Genomic DNA, 20,512 nt, shown 5'->3' on the forward strand with positions numbered 1-20,512 from the left:
ATCTTCCCAAAGCTGGACTGCCTCTCCCTTCCATATGCACCTCAAGCAATCTAGGGGATTGTTTTTCTGTTTCAGGTTTGCACAGCAACAACATAGCCGGGTGTAGGTAACTCCTGCAAGGGGAATTCCTAATAATTTTCACAGGAGCGATGCTTTTAGTGCCTTCATGCACAGCAAAATTGTGAATGGATTAGCAGGGGGAAGGTTTCCTTAAGTGCTTTTTCTCCTCTTTCATAGCACTAAATAGTACTCTTGCTGCAGAAAATCTCTCTTCCACAGGTTATGGTAGCTCAACACGAGGTTTAAAAGTTACCAGCAGTTTGCTGCACCAGTTTGGCTGCAGGACCTGCAGAAGCATTCCACACCAGTCTGTGTCACATCCAGACCCTCCAGTATTGTGGAGTCACTCACACCAGTTCCCTTTGGAGGAAAGGCTGTAAGGCCAATTTTTCAGACAGGTTGCTTGACACACAGATATCTAGTATAGCTTTTTAAAAGTGCTATACATCAAAAATTACCATAAACTTCCTTGCAAAGCAGCAGCCACAAGTTCTGCTAAAGTTTTACTCACACCACAGTAGGAAGAAACTCTCCAAAATACAACAAAGCACTGCAAAGCAGAGTAAAACATTTATTCCCTTTAAACCACAGGTGGAAGCATTTCACATCAATAGCTAAAACAAACATGTAGAATAAGCTAGAAAAGCCATTTTAGCATATAGGAGTCTACTGCTATGAGCAGAAAAAGTAAACCAAAATACTCACAACAGAAGTAGAGAAGAGTTAAAATCCATCAGAAGAATGCAAGAAAGCATCTTCCTAAGGGTAAAAGGGCCTCTTCCTGGGAGAGCATGCTGGGATAGGCTGGTTATGAAAGGGAGGAGCCACTTACTCCAGGGTATTAAGAGCTTATAAGAGAAGGTAGTGGAGAGTCTGGCTACTGGCTGGAGTTATGGGTGGTTGGTTATGTTATTTGTCAAGAGGCATAATGCCTTGTTCCTTGGGGAATCTTAGGTTTATTTGTTACTATGAAACTTGTTTAGTGTTCTCTTTTTAATTTTTTTCAATGTCCTTGTAGCTGGTGTACTGTCGTAGTGTTAACGAAGAGCATTCCTACAGCTGCTCCCCAAGGTTTGAGGTGATGGCAGCAAGCAGTGCTAGTCACAGCCAGCAGCCAGTGACCTTGCTGTGGGGCTGAGGTAAGAGTCAGAGAGGGAAAAACACTGACTCTGATCCTATCTGACCTACACTGTGTACTGGCAAAGGGGCTAAATTAATATTATCTCTACTATTTCAGTTCTGTTATTTACTAATTTTTGAGTGTTTGGCTTTACCATACACTTGACAATATTTAAATTAATGTTTTTGGCACATAACTTCTAATATGAAACAAATACAAGATGCACTGTGCTACTAAGAAAAAATTGCCCAAATATTATCCTGCAAGTGATCAGTAGTTTAGGTGTCAATGGTTATTACCAACCATGCTGCCAAATGATATAAAATAAAACAGAGGCCTCCAAAGATCGCTGGCCTGCCCAGTGGAGGAATCCCCTCTGCTGTTAGTTCCCAGCTGCAGTGCACTGAAAGGAACAAGGGAGAATTTCTTCACCATGAGAGTGGTGAGGCACTGGCACAGGTTGTCCAGGGAAGCTGTGGCTTCTCCATCCCTGGAGGTGTTCAAGGCCAGGCTGGATGGGGTCTTGGGCAGCCTGAGCCAGTGGGATGTCCCTGCCCATGGTAGGAGGGTTGGAACTGGATGGGCTTTAAGGTCCTTTCCAACCCAAACTATTCTATGATTCTATGAAGTGTACAGATCCCAGTGCAATGTGGCTGTAACGTGAATAACCATGTGCTGACCCAATCTAGTTGAGTGAAGTGAATCCATCGGGTGTTTTGAATTCTGGAGGGCTTAAAACGGCCTCATCCAACAGAACCCACTCACGCTCTTCACCCCGAGGTCTTTGCAGGACTGAAGCACCATCAGTATCTCTGTCCCAGATTTGATTCCTCCACAGCAAACCTTGGCTGCACTTGCCCGTTGCTGCTCTGGCCTGCTCAGTCCAGGCAGGAGGCACGTCCGAGAGAGGGGAGCCTACAGCTTCGCTGCTCTCTGCCCGCTTGGCACCAGCCCTGAGCCCCCCGGCAGCCTTGGCACAGCTGCCTGTCTGCAGATGCAGCTGTAGCTCCGGGGCTGAGCAGCGGCACAGTTCCTTCCTTCTCCGTCGTCTGACCACGAGAGAGAGACATGGTTCAAAATGCACTGCACACAAGCGTCCCCGCACCCAGCAGGGAGGGCCTGAGCTGTCATCGGTGAAAGAAAAAGCACTTAGAAGGAAAATCTTTCCACCTTCATTTTTTTTTTCAAAGATTATTATGTTTTATCTTTATTAATCTAAGTTTATTTTCAAGCTTGTTTTTAATTTGCCCTTCTTTTCCCACGTGTGAGGTGCATTGGGAGGTGGAGTAGGTAAACTGATGAGTGTTCCTCTCATCCCTTATTAAGGGTACTGTGGAAAACGATTTTTCACCAGAAGGGACTGAATTGTACACCACAGCTGTCACCAAACTGAGTTAAGTCCACTCGTGTGAGGAATGTAAAAAAGTTGATAACATATCCAGTAAGTGTGGGGTATCAGAAAGCTTCCATGGGAGCTGAGGTTCCATTTCCATAGTGCAGAGGTATCAGTGTTAGCTGCAATGCAGTTTTATCTGAAAGTAAAAGCAATTTAGTGCAACACAAAATTTAACCACCAAAGGACCTCCAGCCCTGAGCAATGCTCGTGCAGTTGAACTGCTCTGGGGACTGATCCAAAACCTGCAGAGTGAATTTTTGCACACAGTAAGGTCACAGGGTGACCAGCACTAACTTCAGTTTTTGTGCTGTGTGGCACCCAGTGAATAAGCCCCTGCCGACCCTTCCCTTCTTGTCCAGGTTTGTACTGCTTTTGTAAATATCCCCCTAACCAACTACAAAGATCATCTTTGTACTTAGATTATTTGTTGTTTTATTTCTGCAAGAATTTCCAGTCCTCTCAAACACACATTTTGAGTGTTATCTCTTCAAAATTCAGGTGAGTTGGGCTGGGTCACAGGTTTTGGCAGCCCAGGTTGTGAAACTGTCCATTGTTGCTGGGGATTTTATCTCATTCTCTCCAAGTGAACACTTTCTCTATTTGCACACCTGCAATTAAGCAAAATAGAAGAGTATTTAGAGAAAAAAAAAGTTTTCAGCTGAGCAGAAAGTGGCTTCTAAATTACAGTGGCTGGTCCTGGGGCCCTGTCAAGCAGCACACCCTGATTTCAAACACGTCTTCCTCAGACCAGCTACCAGTGTCTGTCCCACAGAGAAGAAGAGCTATCCCTCCATGGCTTACCTGCTTCTGATGGGAAGCATTCTTGTTGGCCAGGAGCTGTGAGAGTACTAGTCTCTTCCCAGCTACAAGTACAGAAAAGCAAGAACAGCAAGGCTGGGAGGGATCAGCTTTGGTCAGCTGTTTCAGCATCCTTAGGGATGAGGTGAGCTGGCATGAACTTGCACCTTTGTACAGCTGAATTAACTCCTGGCATCAGGAGAGCTGGTTTAGGCTCGCAGAGGAGCAAGCATCAGGAGGACCTGGTCTTCTGCTGCTGTTAGAGCATTACAGCTCTTCCTGGCAGAGACTCGCTCATCCCAGTTGCTTGTACCGCTCCTCTTTGTCTATCTGATCCCATGGGGATATCAATAGGACACAGCTGCTCTCAGATCTGCAATCGTGGATGTACTCAGAGCAGCTGTGGGTCCTCTCTGCCTCAGGTGCTGCAATAAGGCATCTCTTTGTCCCCTGAGATGCTCTGCACTGACCCTCCCAGGCGACTTGTGGTGATAGGGGCAGCCCTGTCAGACCACAGGATTTGTTCCATCGAGTTGAGAACTTTTCCAGTAGGATGAGCTGCCTGAGCTTGTTAGCGGAGCAGAAAATTCACTGAGAAACCCTTGTTCTTGATGCTTCCCTTTGCCCTTGGAGAGGAGGCTGCAAGCAACCTCTTTCTCCAGACCTGCCATCACAGTTTATGATAGAAATATTCCTGGACATCAACATGCACCCTCAGGTTGGCCTTCAGTGGTTTGTCTGTTGTGAGTAGCAAGGAAATAGAAGCGCACAAGCGAAGTGCTTGAGTAGAGTTTGTGTGTCCCTTGACAGGTCGAGCACAACTTCTCAGAACACTATGCAGTGTGACAGCTCTTTTCCAGCCTTGCTGGGACAAATCTCAGGCTCCTCAGGCACACTCTGGCGGCAAGGCCATCCATGACCATGCGAACCCTCTTCAGACACTGCCTGCACCTGGGGAGGATGAAGAGAGGAGGAAGGCAACACTGTAGAGCATGCTTTGGGTAAGTGTTCATCCCAGCTCCAGGCTTAGCCCAGGGAAGGGGATGCCATTGCGCTTCTGCACTGCTCACCTGGGCATAAAACCCATTAGTGAGACACGCACGTGTCCCTCTGGCTCATAATTAGGCACTGCATCTGTCAACTGTGTTTTAATAAAAATGAAAAAGCATCCAAATATAAAATAGCCAGGAAAAAATTGTTCAGTGCTGTGGCATTACACTGTTTATATATAAATAGAAGTCATGTGGTGGTTTGGGAGCCCCTGCATCAGCTAGGGGCTGTTTGTGTCTGTATTTGAAGACTGGCTTTGAAAAGGCCACAAAATGAGTCACTGAGGATGCCCATTTCGGGCAGAAAGGGCATAATAGGGGAGTTATTACTGGGCAAAAGCAGCACCCAAGGAAAGAAAACTGTGAAAATTAAGCGATCAATGCTCAGAGCTGCTGCTCACCCTCAGCAACATGGAACAGGAGCAGGTTTGGGCAGAGCCATTTGCAGTGCTTGTCTTGGGCTTTCTGGGGTTAGAGAAACACAGACATTTAACAAATACCCAGCTGCTAGACTCAGGTTCTGTACTTGTTTTGAACTTGACTTGCAGGCTGTTTCTATGTTTCATTTACTAAATCTCTTTTTTTGCCTTTAACTGTGTCAGGAACTCCAGACAGGGTGAAGCAGGATAAAACTGATGGACTCAGGATGCTGTCCAAGGATCACTGTCTCTGAAACATGAACATCATTTTGATGTTCACATGTGCCTCTGACCTGAGATAACTGATTGATGCAAGGAGCCATTACTTGTTTGCTAGCAGGATGGTGCAAAGACTGGGAAGTAGGAGCTGGTTTTGCTCGGTAGTGAGAAGGAATAGTCTCAGGCATATATACACCAGGGTCTCATATGGCAGAGGGGAGGCCCTCCACCTCCAGGCACGCTGTAACCCATCAAGTCTCCAGGAAACTAATAAGGAATGGTACATACATACTGTAAGTACTACACCAAGTCATTTGTACCTCAGCTACCGCAGCTTGTTTAGGCTTTGGGTCACACTGCAGCCATGGTTTGCTTTGTGAACAAGAGGAGCACGAGCTCCAGTTAAGAGTCGCGTTTCCACACCCATGTTTGTTTGCAGTGCAAAGCGTGTGCCAGCACACAACAGTTCATGTAAGCACTGGCTGTCCACATGAACATGAAAAGCCATTTACCTGCTTGCTGTGTGTGAGCACCTCCAGCTCAGCAGTTCCTTCCACTGGCAGCGTGTAAACAGGGCTCAGCCCTCCCGAGCCACTGTGCACAGCTAAGTCATTATGGGCAAAAGCCTGCAGTTACACAGCGTGGACCTGGGTGGAAGATGAGCAGCTGGGATATGCGTACAGGTGGGAGATGACAGCTGCTACCTGCAAATCCTACCTTGCAGTGCAGGATGGAACAGCCAAGGAGGCAGTTAACATGCTGGATACTGAGCAATGTTGACTTTAAGCAGTATCTGGTGGTTTACCTTCTCTCATCGTTGGTGTCCCTTCAATGTTCCTTTTGTGGTTCCCACATACAGCCCTCTGTGTGCACACCCCTGCAGCAGGCGAAAGATGCTACTCGGTGCTCCAGCTGGCCTCCCTTCCACCACCACCAAAGTGCCAAGGCTGGCATGAAAGAAGTCTTTCAATGAAAACAGACCAACCCAGTCACTTGAGACCAGAGTTAGCAATGAATTTTAGGTTGGCAGAGCATTTAGTGCTTCCAAGTGCCCTGCTTTTACAACCAGTCTCTTCCACGGCTAGCCATGTCCTGCATGTGCATTAGTGCTTTCAATTTTCTAACTGTTTTGCTGTTCTTTACCTCCACTCTGTGCTAACACTTAAGGGCCTCTGAGATGGAGTTGGTAAGATGTAAAGGTATTTGAAAGCTCTGGGGTAGTGCTGTGACACAGCCCCTAATCAAGTCCCAAGTGAAACTCCACTGGAGTCAGAGCACTCCTACACTGATCCAGCTCTGGGGAAGGAAATCTCCTGGTCCATGCAGGGACAGCCTCGTGCAATGAGCAGCAGTGTGAAAGGACTCTGCTCCAATGGACAGTGGTTATACTTGGCAAGCAGGGGGAAATGAGTAAGTAAAGATTTAAGAAAGGTTTACAGTTTGGACTTAAGATGTGGACTTTATATTTAGTAACCTCCCCTTTACTTTAGCATGTTCCACCAACAACCAAATTCATGATGTAAATGGCTTCATGTCTGCTCATACTTGAGCTGCGTGTGTCTGCATCCTCAGCTGATACCTTTGAAGATGTCAGTCACAGGGCATTTTCAATGTTGCAGCCTTGCCTTCTGTCCCATTATTGTAGGTGAGAGTTATTCTTTGGGAGCTTCAAGCAAGCTTTTTGCAAACTAAAAAGCTATGTTAACAAAAAAGAAAAAAGTATCCTACCCTTGCAAATAATTACACTACTTTATTTTCCAGTATCATAATCTCAGGGGATGAAACAGTACAGATCCTTTCCAAGACACTAAACTGCTTTTTTTCCCCATCTCTCTGATCACAAAATAATCAAATTAAATATAAATTTGTTGGTTTGCTACATCCATTACATTGGAAGAACATAATTATTGGAAGTGGCTGAGCTCCAGGAGCCAAGGGTGGAATGAAGTGCTGTCTTCTCCTGCTCTTGTGTAACCCCACTTGAGTGTTTCCAGAAAAGCACACAGAAAGATAGAAGGATGTGATGGATAACAAAATACAGCGGTTTATTGAACAACATGGGGCAAGGCAATGTTCCCTTTACATTCAATGAGAATTCAGGAGTATGAAGCAAAACATGCTATACACACAGAGACATGATACTTTGGTTAAATGTCATTCAGAAGTTCTATGCCAAACCTGATAAAATTATAGAGTGAACAGTCAAAAAAAAAGAAAATAGCTAGGCTTGCATAGACAGATTATTGTCAGTGCACAATGTATATTTAAGGATTAGCTGTTGCAATGCAGGGTACACTTGCAGCTCTGAGGAATTTAAACCTTCTTACAGATCTATCTCATTGCATGGCTAATATTTAGATTCAACAGGCTGAAGTTTATCCTGAAGAGCTAAATGAGACAACTGCAGTTATTTCTGTTATAGTTAACTGTATTGCAGTGCACAGATGCAGCTGGAGACACACCGTGGAGTCTACTTAGAGTGAACACTGATACAGTGGAACCTGTTTACCATGAAGTAGAAAATACTCACTTGTGTGTGCCACTGTCCTCTCTGGGACTCTCCCGGAAGAGACCAAACTGCACAGCTGAGCTTTGCCCTGTCCTCTTCACAGGGAGGAAGTGGTTGATGGCATCTCCAGCCCAGAAGCTGAGGGCAGTGTAGCTTCTCAACACAAAACCTGCATCCTGCCACCCGTCCTGGGCAGCACTTGTCTGAGCAGCACTTGTGTACAACACAGCCAGAGCATCCACAGCAGTACCGCACGGCCAGAAGCCTGCTACGGCACATATTTTAAAAAGTTTAGTAGACTGGGATCTCGGTAGGTTTATGCCTGTCCTCCTCAACAACAATAACAAAAAAAAAACCCACACAAACCAAAAACAAAACCCAAAACAAAACAAACAATCAAAAACAAACAAAAGAGAAAGGAGATAAGCTGTCTGTAGTACCCACTGCTGTGTGTCAATGCTATATCCCACAACCACCTCCCAAAGCAAATGCAAAGTAAGCAATGAGCTTCTTGAGAGAGTGAGGCAAAACCAAAACTCTCCCTATATCCACAGATGCAGGGCAAAGTAACACTCAAAGTCACCCCCAATGGGGATTCCTGCTGCAGCACCCTCTCTGGCATCACTGCCAGGAGCAGGACAGCAAAGAGCTCAGTTACCCATCAGTCCATGCTATGAGCTATGCTTCATTTCCTACTGCATCTCTCACAGCCTTACAGCGTCAGTGCTGCCTGGAGGAATGGCAGGAGCATTGCTTGGGGTGACAGACACCCAGGAGATCATTCTGTGTAAGAAGCAATGAGTTTCATGGACTGGCTGTACTAGGTTACAAGTGTAAACTAAGTAGGGGAATCCTCACACTGTCTCCAAGTGCTCCCCTTATACATAAATTAGCAATCCACAGTTAGTTTGCATACAGGTTAATATGATTTAAAATAAAAACCTTGATAATAAAAATATATAATACACACATTGATCAATAGCAATAAACTGAATGAAAACACTAGAATGTAACAGTTGCTGCAATTTGACACAAAATAAAAATGCAAAACAGTCTAGCCCTGTAAAAATAAAAATTTTTTTTCCCTAAGTAAGAGAATATTATTAATCCTGATTCAAATCCTGACAGGTGGGAATGCAGAGATATAAAAATACTGTACATACAAGATCCCTTTTATAAAGTGAAGCAGACTGCAGCATTAGTAACTTCCGTCCTTCTTCCCCAAGAGGAGAAATTCAATGATGAGACATCATCCATCCCCTAAGAGCTGGTATTTTCCCACTCCCACTAAGTTCAAACCCATGAAGTTCTTTAAAAAAAGATGAGATTAACCTGTTGGATCTATCCATGTGACAACAACTGCTTTTCACTGGCAGAAAGCTGTACAGTCCACATTAAGACATTGTTTCATAGCAAGGTGACTCAGATCAGCCTGCTGAAGACATCGAGTATCCCTGCACGTAAGGCACGATCACTCGGGTCCGCCTGACCTCTCTTCTGCAGACCATTGTGCTTCGGACGGAGGTGAGGAGGTGGCGAGAGCTCTTGCTGGTGAGTTGTGCCTACTAAGGAGATTAGGAAGTGCCAGGATTTCATGGTGATGAACTTTCCATAGGGTGCCTGTTGCCTTGTTAATGCACAGAGTCAGAAAGGAATGCAAGGCCTAAGTGACCTGGGCAGAGGTCCAAGCATGGGCTCTGACATGCTATTAAATCCAGAGCAAAACCATAGGCAAAGCTACTGAAACTTGGCAAGAGAAGACAAGGAAAAAATGAAGTTACTTAACATTTTTCTGCCATAGAAAGGAAATATTGCTCTGATTGTTTCTTTTTAAAAGATCAACTTCATTGTGGCTCTTTTTAGGAACACACATGCAAGATGCTGATTTGGCATCTTGCCCACACAAGCTACATCTTCTTGACTCCCATCAGAACTGTCGCTGCTGAGCCCCAAGATGAATGGGCTCCCTGCCCACCCATGGTCTTAACTCAACCCTTGTTGACTTCAATGGGACTATGGGATCTCCTTCTGAGTGGTAACTAAACAAACAAGTCCAGTTGCAACCTTTGCTTCAGGAAGTCTCTAACCTACCTGTTGACTGCATGAAGCCAACAAGGTGAAGTGTTCTTTAGACATTACCCAGCTGCCAAACAAAAAAATCAGCCCCAGTTTTCTCACGTATCATTTCCACTCACTCCCATTGAAGTTAACTACTTGGATACTCCCAAGCATTCCTCCTGAATTAAAAGGTTCTTAAAATGTCATCAAGCTCAGGGCCTTCATGACTTTTCTGATTAGAATAAGACAAAAGTTACATCAGCCAAGTGCAAGGAAGCCCATCACAACCAGCTACAGAGGCCCAGGGAGGGCTCAGTTCCTAGTTGGCAATTTCCCCTTGTCTTGTACAAAAGGGTCACCATTTTTCCCCATTCACAGTGAGTACAAAGTACAACCCCTTTCTGATTTGGCAGGATTTTTTTCCCATCCAGTTTTCACAAGTGTACTAGATTATACAAGTGGCAGGGTCTGGAGTATTTGCAGAAATTATTCATTCATAAAACCCCACCAGGCATCCATTTCACAACAATAAATACTCTGATGACAATGGAGGGAAAAATCCCACAGAAATAAAGTGGCATTTTCAGCAGTAGAAATTGTGACTGTTACATGAAATACAAAAATAATTTTTTACAAAATAAAATCATTGCAAATGAGGTTGCCACATTGGCCCAAGTTATCAAATTAAAGCAAGAAAAAAAATACAGTCTGTGATGTTCTTTTTCCAGATCCTTTAAAAATACGTTAACGCTTCTGAATGGACAGAGACGGAACTAGAAGAGGGAACAAGGCATGGACAGTAAAATCTAGCCACTGGCTGGGGTATTTCCTGAGAAGAAGCAGCTAGCAAGCAAGCGCCTGCAAGTCACTTAAGGGTCCATGTATGTGAGCAAGCTCATGGTCTGGAAGCAAAGGTATGCAGCTAATGAGATGCTGCTGATGCACAAAGTTCTATGTTATAACATTTCCAGGTAGTGTTTACCTGAAGCAGAGGTCTACTGGGGCTTAACTGTTTTTTCACAGGTAAACTGCTGCCAGCACACTCATGGGGGTAGGATATGGGTTTCTTCAGTTGTTGGTCAAGGCAAGGTATTAAACCTGTGCTGTGGTATTAAACTTGCTCTTGCAACTGAACTAGTTATTTGCCTCAGTAAGTATCCTGACCAAGGACAACAGCCACTGCCTTGGGATTTGAATTGTACATCAGTGCAAGAGCAGAGAGATATGATCTCTTCCAGTTTCCTATCAGCGCTCCACAAAGCTCTACAGAGCTGTCTGGCTCCTCTCCCAGGCAGATAGGTGATGAGGGCGAGTACAGCTATGGCTCTGTCTCCCTCTCAGCAAACTCAACAGCAGAACCACAGCTCCATGCTAGGACAGACTCAGTGCCAGGCACTAAGAAAGCTGGGCTGCAGAGGCAATGCAGTCACGCTTTGTTGCCGTGAACTAGACTGCCAATGAATAGCTAGCCTGTACCAGATGAACAGATTCCAAATCAGTGTCCAGATGCTTGGTTTTAGAGTTAAAAAATGCACTTGAAATAAAACTGAAAAAAAAATAAAAATTAATAAGACAAATTGAAATAAGAGGTGACCAAAGGAAAATGCTACTTGTTTGAGCATGAGAAGAATTATTTTTAAAGAGTGGAGGGAAATAAAGCTATCAAAAAGAAAATACAAAAACACTGCATGAGCAAATCTATACAGAAATTTATACAGACACCTTATTCTCGCAGACCTTGCCATGCCCTAGAGAGGAATCATTTTATCCTAACTGGAGTCTGCCTGGGCTGCTGGGCAGGAGCAGCGTAAATGGGAGGCAGTCATTCTGTGGACTGTTTGGCACTGTTTAGCTCAAAGTTGCCTGTAAATGTAGATTTTGGATTCAGTGATCAGTGCCCAGATGTTTCCAAAACACATACAGGTTCAGACACAAGTTACTGTATTCAAGTGCATCAGAAATTGGGCTAGGAGTTACCGTAGTTCCCACCTGGCTTCAGTGAAAATCCCTGGCTTCTACCACACCAAAGCTCAAAGCATGTGACCACAGAGGTCCCTTCAGGCATTTAAATCTGTTAGTGTAATTCTTCCCAATCCACAGCTCGCAGCTTCATCAACTATCTGGCAAATCTTAAAAGTCATGCACACGAAGTCTAATTTCAGTTGAAATTCTATTTCCTTTTAACTGTTCTATCCTATATCCTAGAGGTAAATGACTGGTTACACACTCTACCCAAATTGCTGGAAACTCTAGGAAGAAATACTTGTTAAGAAATACCCTAGTTAAGAAACATTGTTCTACAGGCAACTTCTTCCTTGCTAGTCTCAGGTTTTGGCTTTTGCTGGTGTATGTTATGAAGACGCCCTCTCCTTTCTGCTAGCTAGCATGGTTCTGTCAGATTGGCTCAGCTGTCTTATCTGGCACAGGAAGAAACACATTTACTCTTACAACTCTTCTTGCTAAGTCATCCTAATATCGAAAGGACTCGTACTTCTCACATTCTGCTGCACTACCATAACCCAACTAAATTCTTGGATTTTCCTCCCTGTTGTATGTGCATCTTATCAAAGCTCCAGCAAAAATAAAAAAATAAAAGTAAACGAAGGCCTCAAAACAATACAAGAGAGAGCTGTTAAATCAGCTGGTTGATTCACACAGCTCAGTGGCGGCTAGATTGTACTGCACTGCTGAAGTGATGACATAGGTGTAAGAAACTGAAACGAACAAGTGTTCCTTATTAATACAATGACACTTAAAGAGGAGATCCTGGGAGTGGAGGCTGTACCTCCCATTGGGTAAGGAATTGAAAAATTGCCTGGCAATTCCAGTAATGTTTGCTACAGAAGAGTCAGTACCAAAGCAAAGGCTAGCAGAGTTTACTGCTTCCTACGGGAACCTGGAAAGCAAAACAGAAATACAAATAAGGATAGATCCTTGTGAAGAAAATACTACCTGCAGTCATCTTTTACTTGTCCTGCCCTCCTAGACGTCTGCGGGACTTCCAGGTAAAGTCAAATGCCAAAAATGGGAACCGCCCATTACTTTATGCAAACAAAAGGAAGGACAGATCCAGAAGACAGGCAGATGTTTGCATTTGTTCTAGGCTGTGAACGGCACCGCAGCCACATTTCACAATCTCACTGAAGTAAATTGAACAAATACACAGCTTAGAAACTATATGAAGTGCCATCAGCTTTCCAGCCTGTGTGATGAAGAACGTAAAAACTTCCCAAGCTTTAAATTTTGGTAAGTCAACTGTCCACATTTAAATTACAATCCGTAGAGCTGAAAGAAACCTGAGCAACTGAGTCAAACTCTGGCTGCCCTTTCCTCCCCCAGAGACTCTACAGATAACTCAGACAAATGGTATTTGGATTTAAAAAACTGAGGAAGGTAACCCTAACCACACTCTTGTACCTAGCTACTTCAGAAAATGAGCCAACAAAGCAGTACTGAGGTGCTACAGAACAAAACAAGCCTGTTCTGAGGATAAGATTCTGTCTGATCATGCCATTTGCCATCCAGACAGGTGATGTTGAGGTTTTGTCTTGTATTGGATTGCTTGATACTAGTGAGTCACCTAAAATCCATCATGTCATTGTCTTCATGTTATTTCTCCTTCATTTGCTGCCTGGATTTACAGTCATTTGTCATTAAGAGATTACAGAGGACAAGTAGAGAGCAGTTTGACAAACTCAAGAAAAACCCATTCAACTTTTTAGTTTCTCAGACTACAAAGTGCTCACCAAACACACAACACTGGGTAGTAGCACCTGCCTGTTGGGGCAATAATTTCCATTAATCCTCTCTATTAGCACTCCTCTTTCAAACATCCCGTCCTGCAGGACGGTTATTTGAAGAAAACAGCCCACAATAACCCAAGTGCTGGGGCAACCATGGACTCAATCCTACCTTTAGGAGAGTGCTCAGGTCTGGCAGTCTGGCGCAAGGGGCTGGGCTGGCTTGTGTAGTATCGAGTGTGTTCAAAGTCATCGAGGAGAGACTGTGACCTGTCAAGCACAGTGAAAAAACAAGTGTCAGGGAAGAAAACCTCAAAGGCATAACAGCATGGCAAAAGCTGTCCTTGTCAGTTTGATGCAAGCTATGCTTGGCTCGCTTTTCACCTGCTCCTCCGAGCATAGCCTGTTACTGTTCCCACAGTGAGAAAGGCACAGTATTTACTATTTTTCATGGACCATGTTCATTTGATAATTGTTTCAAGTTGTCAGGAAATAAAGAATTTTCATTATGATATTTGATCCAAACTTCACTCAGAAGAGCAACATTTTAAAGTGTTAAATGCTTGCCCAGTTTTAATCCCAGACTATTTTGATAAGATCTCTCTCAATGTTTACCTTCAATGTCTATACTTCATTTGTTGGGTTTTCTTTTTTGCAAATTCAACTAGAAGTTTAGGCTTACATCTAGTTTTGAAAGCAAGGCCACCAGGGTCACCTCCAGGGTTCAGACTCTCATGAGAAGCATCAGGCCAGGGTACCAAGTGATTCAGAAGCAGCGCTGGGTTACAGCATGATCCCACAGCTGCAGGATGAGGTACCTCAAAACAATTGTTTGCAGTGAGGTGTCTACATACAGCAGTGGGAGCAGTGTATAGACCTTAACCGGAGAGCATCTGGGCAAATGCATCATGATTACTTGTTCCTGCCCAGAGGTGATATTTGGCTTCACATCCCCAGAAGCTTTTTAAACCTCTCAGTGTTTCTCTGCCTTTTAACAAATGTCACTGCACAAGCTCATCAATCTCTGTCAGTGCCAGGCAAGAAGACTGATACAGACAAATGCCATGAGCACAGTCAGTGACGCAGGTCACCAAAAACTTCATGAGCTCTCTACCCTCAATCTCTTTTCAATGATAAAACCTCTGCTCTCTACCAAGCCCCAAGTGAATGGTTCAGGCTGTTCACTCCACAACTCCTCCTTAAGACTTAGCTTCTGGGCAGCTTCCCAACTCCATTTCCCCATTTTTACTAGCCAGTTTAAGCTCACCTCGAAGACCTGTCACCTTTGTGTCGCTGAGTTTCAGGCCCTTCTTTTGACCTTGAACGTGTAGACTCGCTTGCATCATGCTGATGGGAAGAAGAAGAGAAAGCAGTGCATAACTTGCAAGACACCAGCAGGTGCGTTGAGGCTGCCACAGCTCCATGCAGTCGTTTCATGCATCAGTTTATACAACCAACTAGCAACAGCCAGACAAGGGCTAACAGTAGCATCAGGACTAGTTTCCACTACATGAAACTCAGCCTTGCTTACCCAAACTCAATTTTTGTCCTAAATATGAGACAGTGCTGAGCGGACTTGTCCTGAAGCGGAATCGAATGCGGTCAAAGCATAATGACTGCACAAGGCTGGGCGGAGCAGGAGGGATCAACTGCATGCAGCTGCAACCACTCAAACACAGTAAGGAGGCTGAAAACAGAGCTATCTCTAACTAGCCCCAAGATTAGCACAACACCCCCTTCAGCACCTTACCAGTGCAGACGGTGAAATCAGTTTCCTATCACCTGCCAGTGTCTAGGCAAGCCTCTAGAGTATTAGACATACAACAACTACGCTTGATACACTCAATACCTTCATTACGGAGCCAATTTTATTGTGAAACACAGTGACAACCGAGGCAGCTGCATTGCTCTTTTCCTGCGGTGCACAAACAGAACCTACTACTGCTTTTATCACTACAGTCAGGACTTCAGCAAAGGCAAAGTCCTGCACTAGGAGAACTGACACTGCCTGAGAGAGGCCACAAGGTGCTGCAACATCCAGTGCCAACTCTCCAAGGCCAGAGCCCAAGCCTTTACCTTGCTTGACACTGAAGCCAAAGAGCATCTAACCAAGTAGGTAGTTCTAGAAGGCTTGGGAAGCAGCTGAATAACAGGCAGCAAGACTCTTTGGATACAGAAGTTTGCATAATTCCCTTTGCTCTCACCATACATCCTCAACTCCCTCTTGGAATGGGAATAACATTATAGCACTTCATTTGTGGTGCCTCCTGTAGCTTGACATACCTTCCAGTCTTGATCATGTCTCCTCTTTTCCAAGGAGGACCTTTCTCTCTCCTTCCCTTTCTTTAAAGCCTTTTTCTCCTCAGCCATCAAGAGTCGGGCAATTTCCTAGACGGGAAAATAAAGAGAGTGTGTCAGACAGCTTTACTGCTCTTGTAGGTTTGAGTTATTTGAACTCTTTAAACTACTGAATGGGAAGGGTGTAAAGGCAGAATTTCACTCATTTGTGATCAGTGACAGAGCAGAATTAAGACTGACTGCATTCAGAATGCCAAGTGGATCCCTAATTTGCCAGAACTATGTTTGCAGAGCCTTTCTGCCCTTTTGCTCCTTTTCCTTCAATGCGAGGGTTCATCTTGCAGCATCTATGATACCCTGAGCAGCGCAACTCCCTGCCTGACCAGCCTGAGGATACACAAGAAACCCAGCTGGGGACAAACCCCACTGGAGCCCTGAGAGCCTACAAGGAGAGAAATTAACAACTACAGGGTCAGAGGGAACAAGAAGGGTTTGGGAGCTTCCACAGTAAAGGAATACCACAAACATTTGACGACTTGCTCACCTCATCTTGGGCTACTTGAGCTGCCTTCTGATCTGCCTCATTAGCCTGAAAAAAAACCCAAAAAAAAACCCTTCAAAAAAGGAGGGTTGTCAGGGGAGAAAAAAAACAGAGACAAAGAGTAACACTTCTGAATTATTCATACACATTAACATACCGGTCAGGGCAAGTAGATGCCCATACAAAGATGCTACCATCCTCTCCAAATATACTTAGCTAGGTCAATACTTACCTTACAACCCAACACTAAACTGTCATTTCAGCTTTTTAGCTGAGTTTTGCCCTCATCCACCTGCCCACCCTACTGCCTTCTCTCTCAAAGACAAGCACTGGCCTGTTCCTCTCCTAGGCTGGTCACACCGACTGCACACCATCTTTACCTGCCTGGAAATGTTCATTTAATATCATTGTGCTTTGACCATTTAATTACTGGGTATTTATTTCAGAAAATAGGGCTCTAGTGTCAGGATACCAGCTGTCAACTGTTTATATATGTGTGTAAAGTCACTATCATATATAAAAGCTTTGCAAATTCAAGTTGTCATTCCTGGCTTCCTTAATTCCTTCGAGTTGACTAATGCACCCTCTCTACTTACCATGAGCTCTTCCTCCTGCAGCTTCCGGGCAATCTCTGCATCAGACAATTCCTGTTCCCTTTGGGGTGTATCATACATGACTTGCTTTGTACCCTTCGACCTAGTGCCTACATTATTGCAAAAGAAAACAATCAACTCAACCAAATGCTTTCATAAGGAAATCCCTACCACCTCAGCGACCCACAAAATACCCGTTCAAGAGCAGCAGAAACCACAACAGCGTACCTGCCAGACAGCTGGTTTGAGAGTACCTTTAGCTGAGATGTAGCATGCACCTTAGGGGGGGGTCTCTATGCATACAGAAATATCCGACACATCAGGTCTCATATAACAAACGCAACTATACAGCATAAGAGGCCATGTCCGTTGAAGCAGTCTTTGCTGACAGAGAATGCTAGAAAAGGATTTGCAATTTTCTATACTCTGCGTCGATACATATATGCTGGCAAAACTGGGCAGTAGAGAGCAGTCTAACCCCTGTTACCGGCATGGCACAGCCTGTGAACACGCTGCTGGAGTGGCACGGGCTACAAAAGCCACCTGGGATAGACTCACATGAAGTTTCAGACAAATTCTTCCTTGGGCTGACCCATAAATTTTACAATTCACAGTAAGAAAATAGCCAAGTAAACTTTTCTGAAGTTCATACAAGGTTCACTACTTGCATCAAGTACAGAGTTTTATTTGTTTATTTATTTAGAAGATAAATCATCTCCAAGTGTTATATAATTTTGCATTTTGAAAGTCTCTCTATGATCTATTTGCACCAGGCCATCCAAGGAGTCACACAGTATCCCTGTTATTAAAATACAAGACTTCACTCACGTACAATGAATGCCTTCTTCCAGCTACAGTTTGAACTGTATTGTTCAGACATCTAAATGAGCTTTCTGCTCTACATCCACAGTACACATATACTCCAGACATCCATCTGTCTCTCTACCACACCACACTCAGGAAATACATTTCGCTCCAAACTTTCATGCCTCCAGCTACACCATTTTCACATATATTAAAAATACTTTCCTTCCCACCAGGTAAGACAAAAGAGAGAAAAGGAAGTAACCATCTGACCTCAAAAAAAAAATAAAACCAAACATCTTTCTTTGCATTTATCAACACCCTTTGATCATACTCCAGCAAGTATCCCCAAGACTTCAAACTGCAGAGTGCCAGAGACCTCATGTGTCAAGCTGCAATAAAAATGTGGAATAGGGAACCACCTCCTCATCAAGTTTTAAAGGGGATGTGTCGAGGTTCATGTGTTCTGTTTTGTTTGAATCAAACAATCAACGATCTTAAGCAATCAATGCCCTTCTTACAAACCAACTTGGCATAAAAAGCAAAAACTTGGCTCTGGCGCATTACAGTTAAATGTATGACCTGGTCTTTCCCAGCCCAGTTAGATCAACCCACGCTGTGAGGAGCTGCAGTCTCTGGCTAGCACAGAAACTCTGGGAAAAAGCACCAGCTTGGTTAGAGTTAAAATTATTCAGAGAGCTTCCAAGGCCACAGTAAACACAGTTTTACCATGCTGGAATGAACAACAGCCTGGCTGACAGGCTCCCATACTCTATTAGCTCTATGAAGAATAGATTTCCAGGAATTGTTTGCTGGTCAGCCCAAGCCTGACCTTTCTTCATAGACTGACTAGTTTGCTCAGAAGACAACAAAAACATTACTGCCACGTCACTTCTGCCCATAGTGAGAGGAGCGCAAAGCCCACCATGACCACTGCCTACAGGAAGAGGATGTGAGCTGCTGGCTATTTCGACTCAGTTATGAGTGTGATGGGATACTCAGTCACTCAGATTCACATTGTATCAGGGCAATCATGACCAACTAATTATTTATAAAAAACTCTATTAACACTTTCCAATTCCCCAAAGAATTTTTTGCATGATGGAGATTAAGAATAATTCTCCCAGCACCTCCAGAGACAAACACATTATCATCCCCATCTTACCCAAGTGAAGACCAATTAAATGGCTTAAAGCACAAGTTTCCCACACTGTGACATAGATCCAAGCCTCTACACTCCTACTTTCACCAAATGACAGGTTAATCCCACCTCCAGTGTAGTTTTAAAAGTGGAAAAATGGATCTGGCTCTTTAAAGTCCCAAGTGTTATTGAATAACAAGAACTACACAGGTACACTTACACAGAAATCGACAAGAACTCCATCTTACAAATAGAGCCCAGTTGGACATCTACCATCACTACTGAACTTTACTTGAGTTGATTATGTTGCCAGCAGAGTTTTCAGTAAGGACTGGATAGGAATTGCTGGCTTGTTAGTAGTTAAGCAAACTGCCCTCGCTTACAGCCCTGCATCCCAAATTAAGAAAACACTTGTAATCCTAACACTTACTTTTTGGCTTTTGTGGTTTAAGTTATGCAAATGGACCACAGCATGAAATTTATCATGAAAATATAAGTTTGAGGGGTTGGTGTTGGATTGGTTTTTTTTCTGTTGTTGTTTCTATTTATTTATTTTTTAACATACAGGATACCAAGAACACCATTCCCAACAATATTCTCTAACTCGCCCCCTCTGACATCATGGGACACGTCAGCAAATAAAAACAGCAAAACTATTAATGGATAGGAAGAATCTCACTAAATAAGGAAGGAATCCAGGCAGGATTCACCGTGCACACTTTGCAAACATATTGGAGATAAGCATCTTCAAAGAAACAACATTGATTTCAGATGCTAGGATGAGGTGTAAAATTGTCCATCCCCACACGTAAACACACCTTCCCCATTACTTGGTTACCTGAGTGTCGCTGGTACTCTCCAACCTTTCCCCGGGTCACAGCATGTGGGGAGGGAGAAGGTCTCGTGTGTCCTGCCCTTTTGCAGTCTCTCTCCTCTCCCCTCCTATGATCATCTCTAGATTCAACATCACGGAACTTTCCATTGTGCACAGGCCCTTGTGACGAGCAGCCCTGATGACGGGATTTGTGGCTTTCAGGGCGCATCAGCTGGCTGCCACCCTGATGCCAGGTCTCTTGCTCAGCTTCTAGTTCCATCTCAAGAAGAGGAAGGTGCTTTTCTTTTCCTTGCCTTGTTGGCTTTCTGTTGTGCCGTGCCTGGTCTGCGAGTCCATGCTCTGACTCCAGGTCAAGACTGAGAGGTCTCCAAGCCTTTTCCCTGCTGGCTGTTCTCCTTTCCCGTGGCTCCCAGCTATTGCTGTGGTCACAAGCACTATGCCCAGCCTCTCTTTCCAGGTCAAGGCTGGGAGGTCTCCTGGACCTCCCCTGGCTGGCCAATTTGTACTCCTGCTGATGGCCACTGACAGCCTTGTTTGGTTGAGGAGACCTCTGACGATGCTCTGAGTGGGAATGCTTGTGTTCGGAGGCACCATTGGACAAAGACGAGGGCGCTTCTTGGTGCTCTCTCCGACGGTGTGTGCGCTTATGACCACTGTGTGCCCTGCGAGGGCTGGAAACCTGCTCTCTGGGGTCGACCCAGGGGTGCTCTGAGCAATGTGAGGACAAACAAGGAGCGAGTTAGTGGTGCAGGGGTTAATGGTAGTTCAACAAGGCCAGACTTAGTTGCAGATGAGGCAGCTTGATGCAAAGAGAAGCTAGAAATGCAGGCAAAGAACGGTGGGATCAGAAGGAAAAATAATGAGGATATAGTGCCTGCAGGACATAAGTGGGGATGGAGTGAAATGCTGGCCTGGCTAGCAGCGAGGCAGGA

General features: G+C 44.4%; 1 protein-coding gene across 2 annotated transcripts in view; it reads right to left on the reverse strand.

The window, feature by feature from the left end:
* Positions 1–7,089: 7,089 nt before the first annotated feature.
* CCDC50 (coiled-coil domain containing 50) overlaps positions 7,090–20,512 on the reverse strand; it is a 43,369-nt gene continuing 29,946 nt past the window's right edge. Inside the window, exons 6-12 of one of the 2 annotated variants that reach the window (XM_054074367.1) lie at positions 19,584–20,288; positions 16,804–16,910; positions 16,211–16,255; positions 15,652–15,756; positions 14,636–14,715; positions 13,541–13,638; positions 7,090–12,524 (exon numbers count right to left, since the gene is read on the reverse strand). In XM_054074367.1, coding sequence (XP_053930342.1) covers positions 12,505–12,524; positions 13,541–13,638; positions 14,636–14,715; positions 15,652–15,756; positions 16,211–16,255; positions 16,804–16,910; positions 19,584–20,288 — 1,160 coding nt within the window. In that variant the 3' untranslated portion in view covers positions 7,090–12,504. The remainder of the gene's footprint in view (positions 12,525–13,540; positions 13,639–14,635; positions 14,716–15,651; positions 15,757–16,210; positions 16,256–16,803; positions 16,911–19,583; positions 20,289–20,512) is intronic. The other variant, XM_054074368.1, reaches the window with a different exon arrangement.

This window comes from Cuculus canorus, chromosome 9, assembly GCF_017976375.1.
Source record: "Cuculus canorus isolate bCucCan1 chromosome 9, bCucCan1.pri, whole genome shotgun sequence".
NCBI classification, from domain to species: Eukaryota; Metazoa; Chordata; class Aves; order Cuculiformes; family Cuculidae; genus Cuculus; species Cuculus canorus.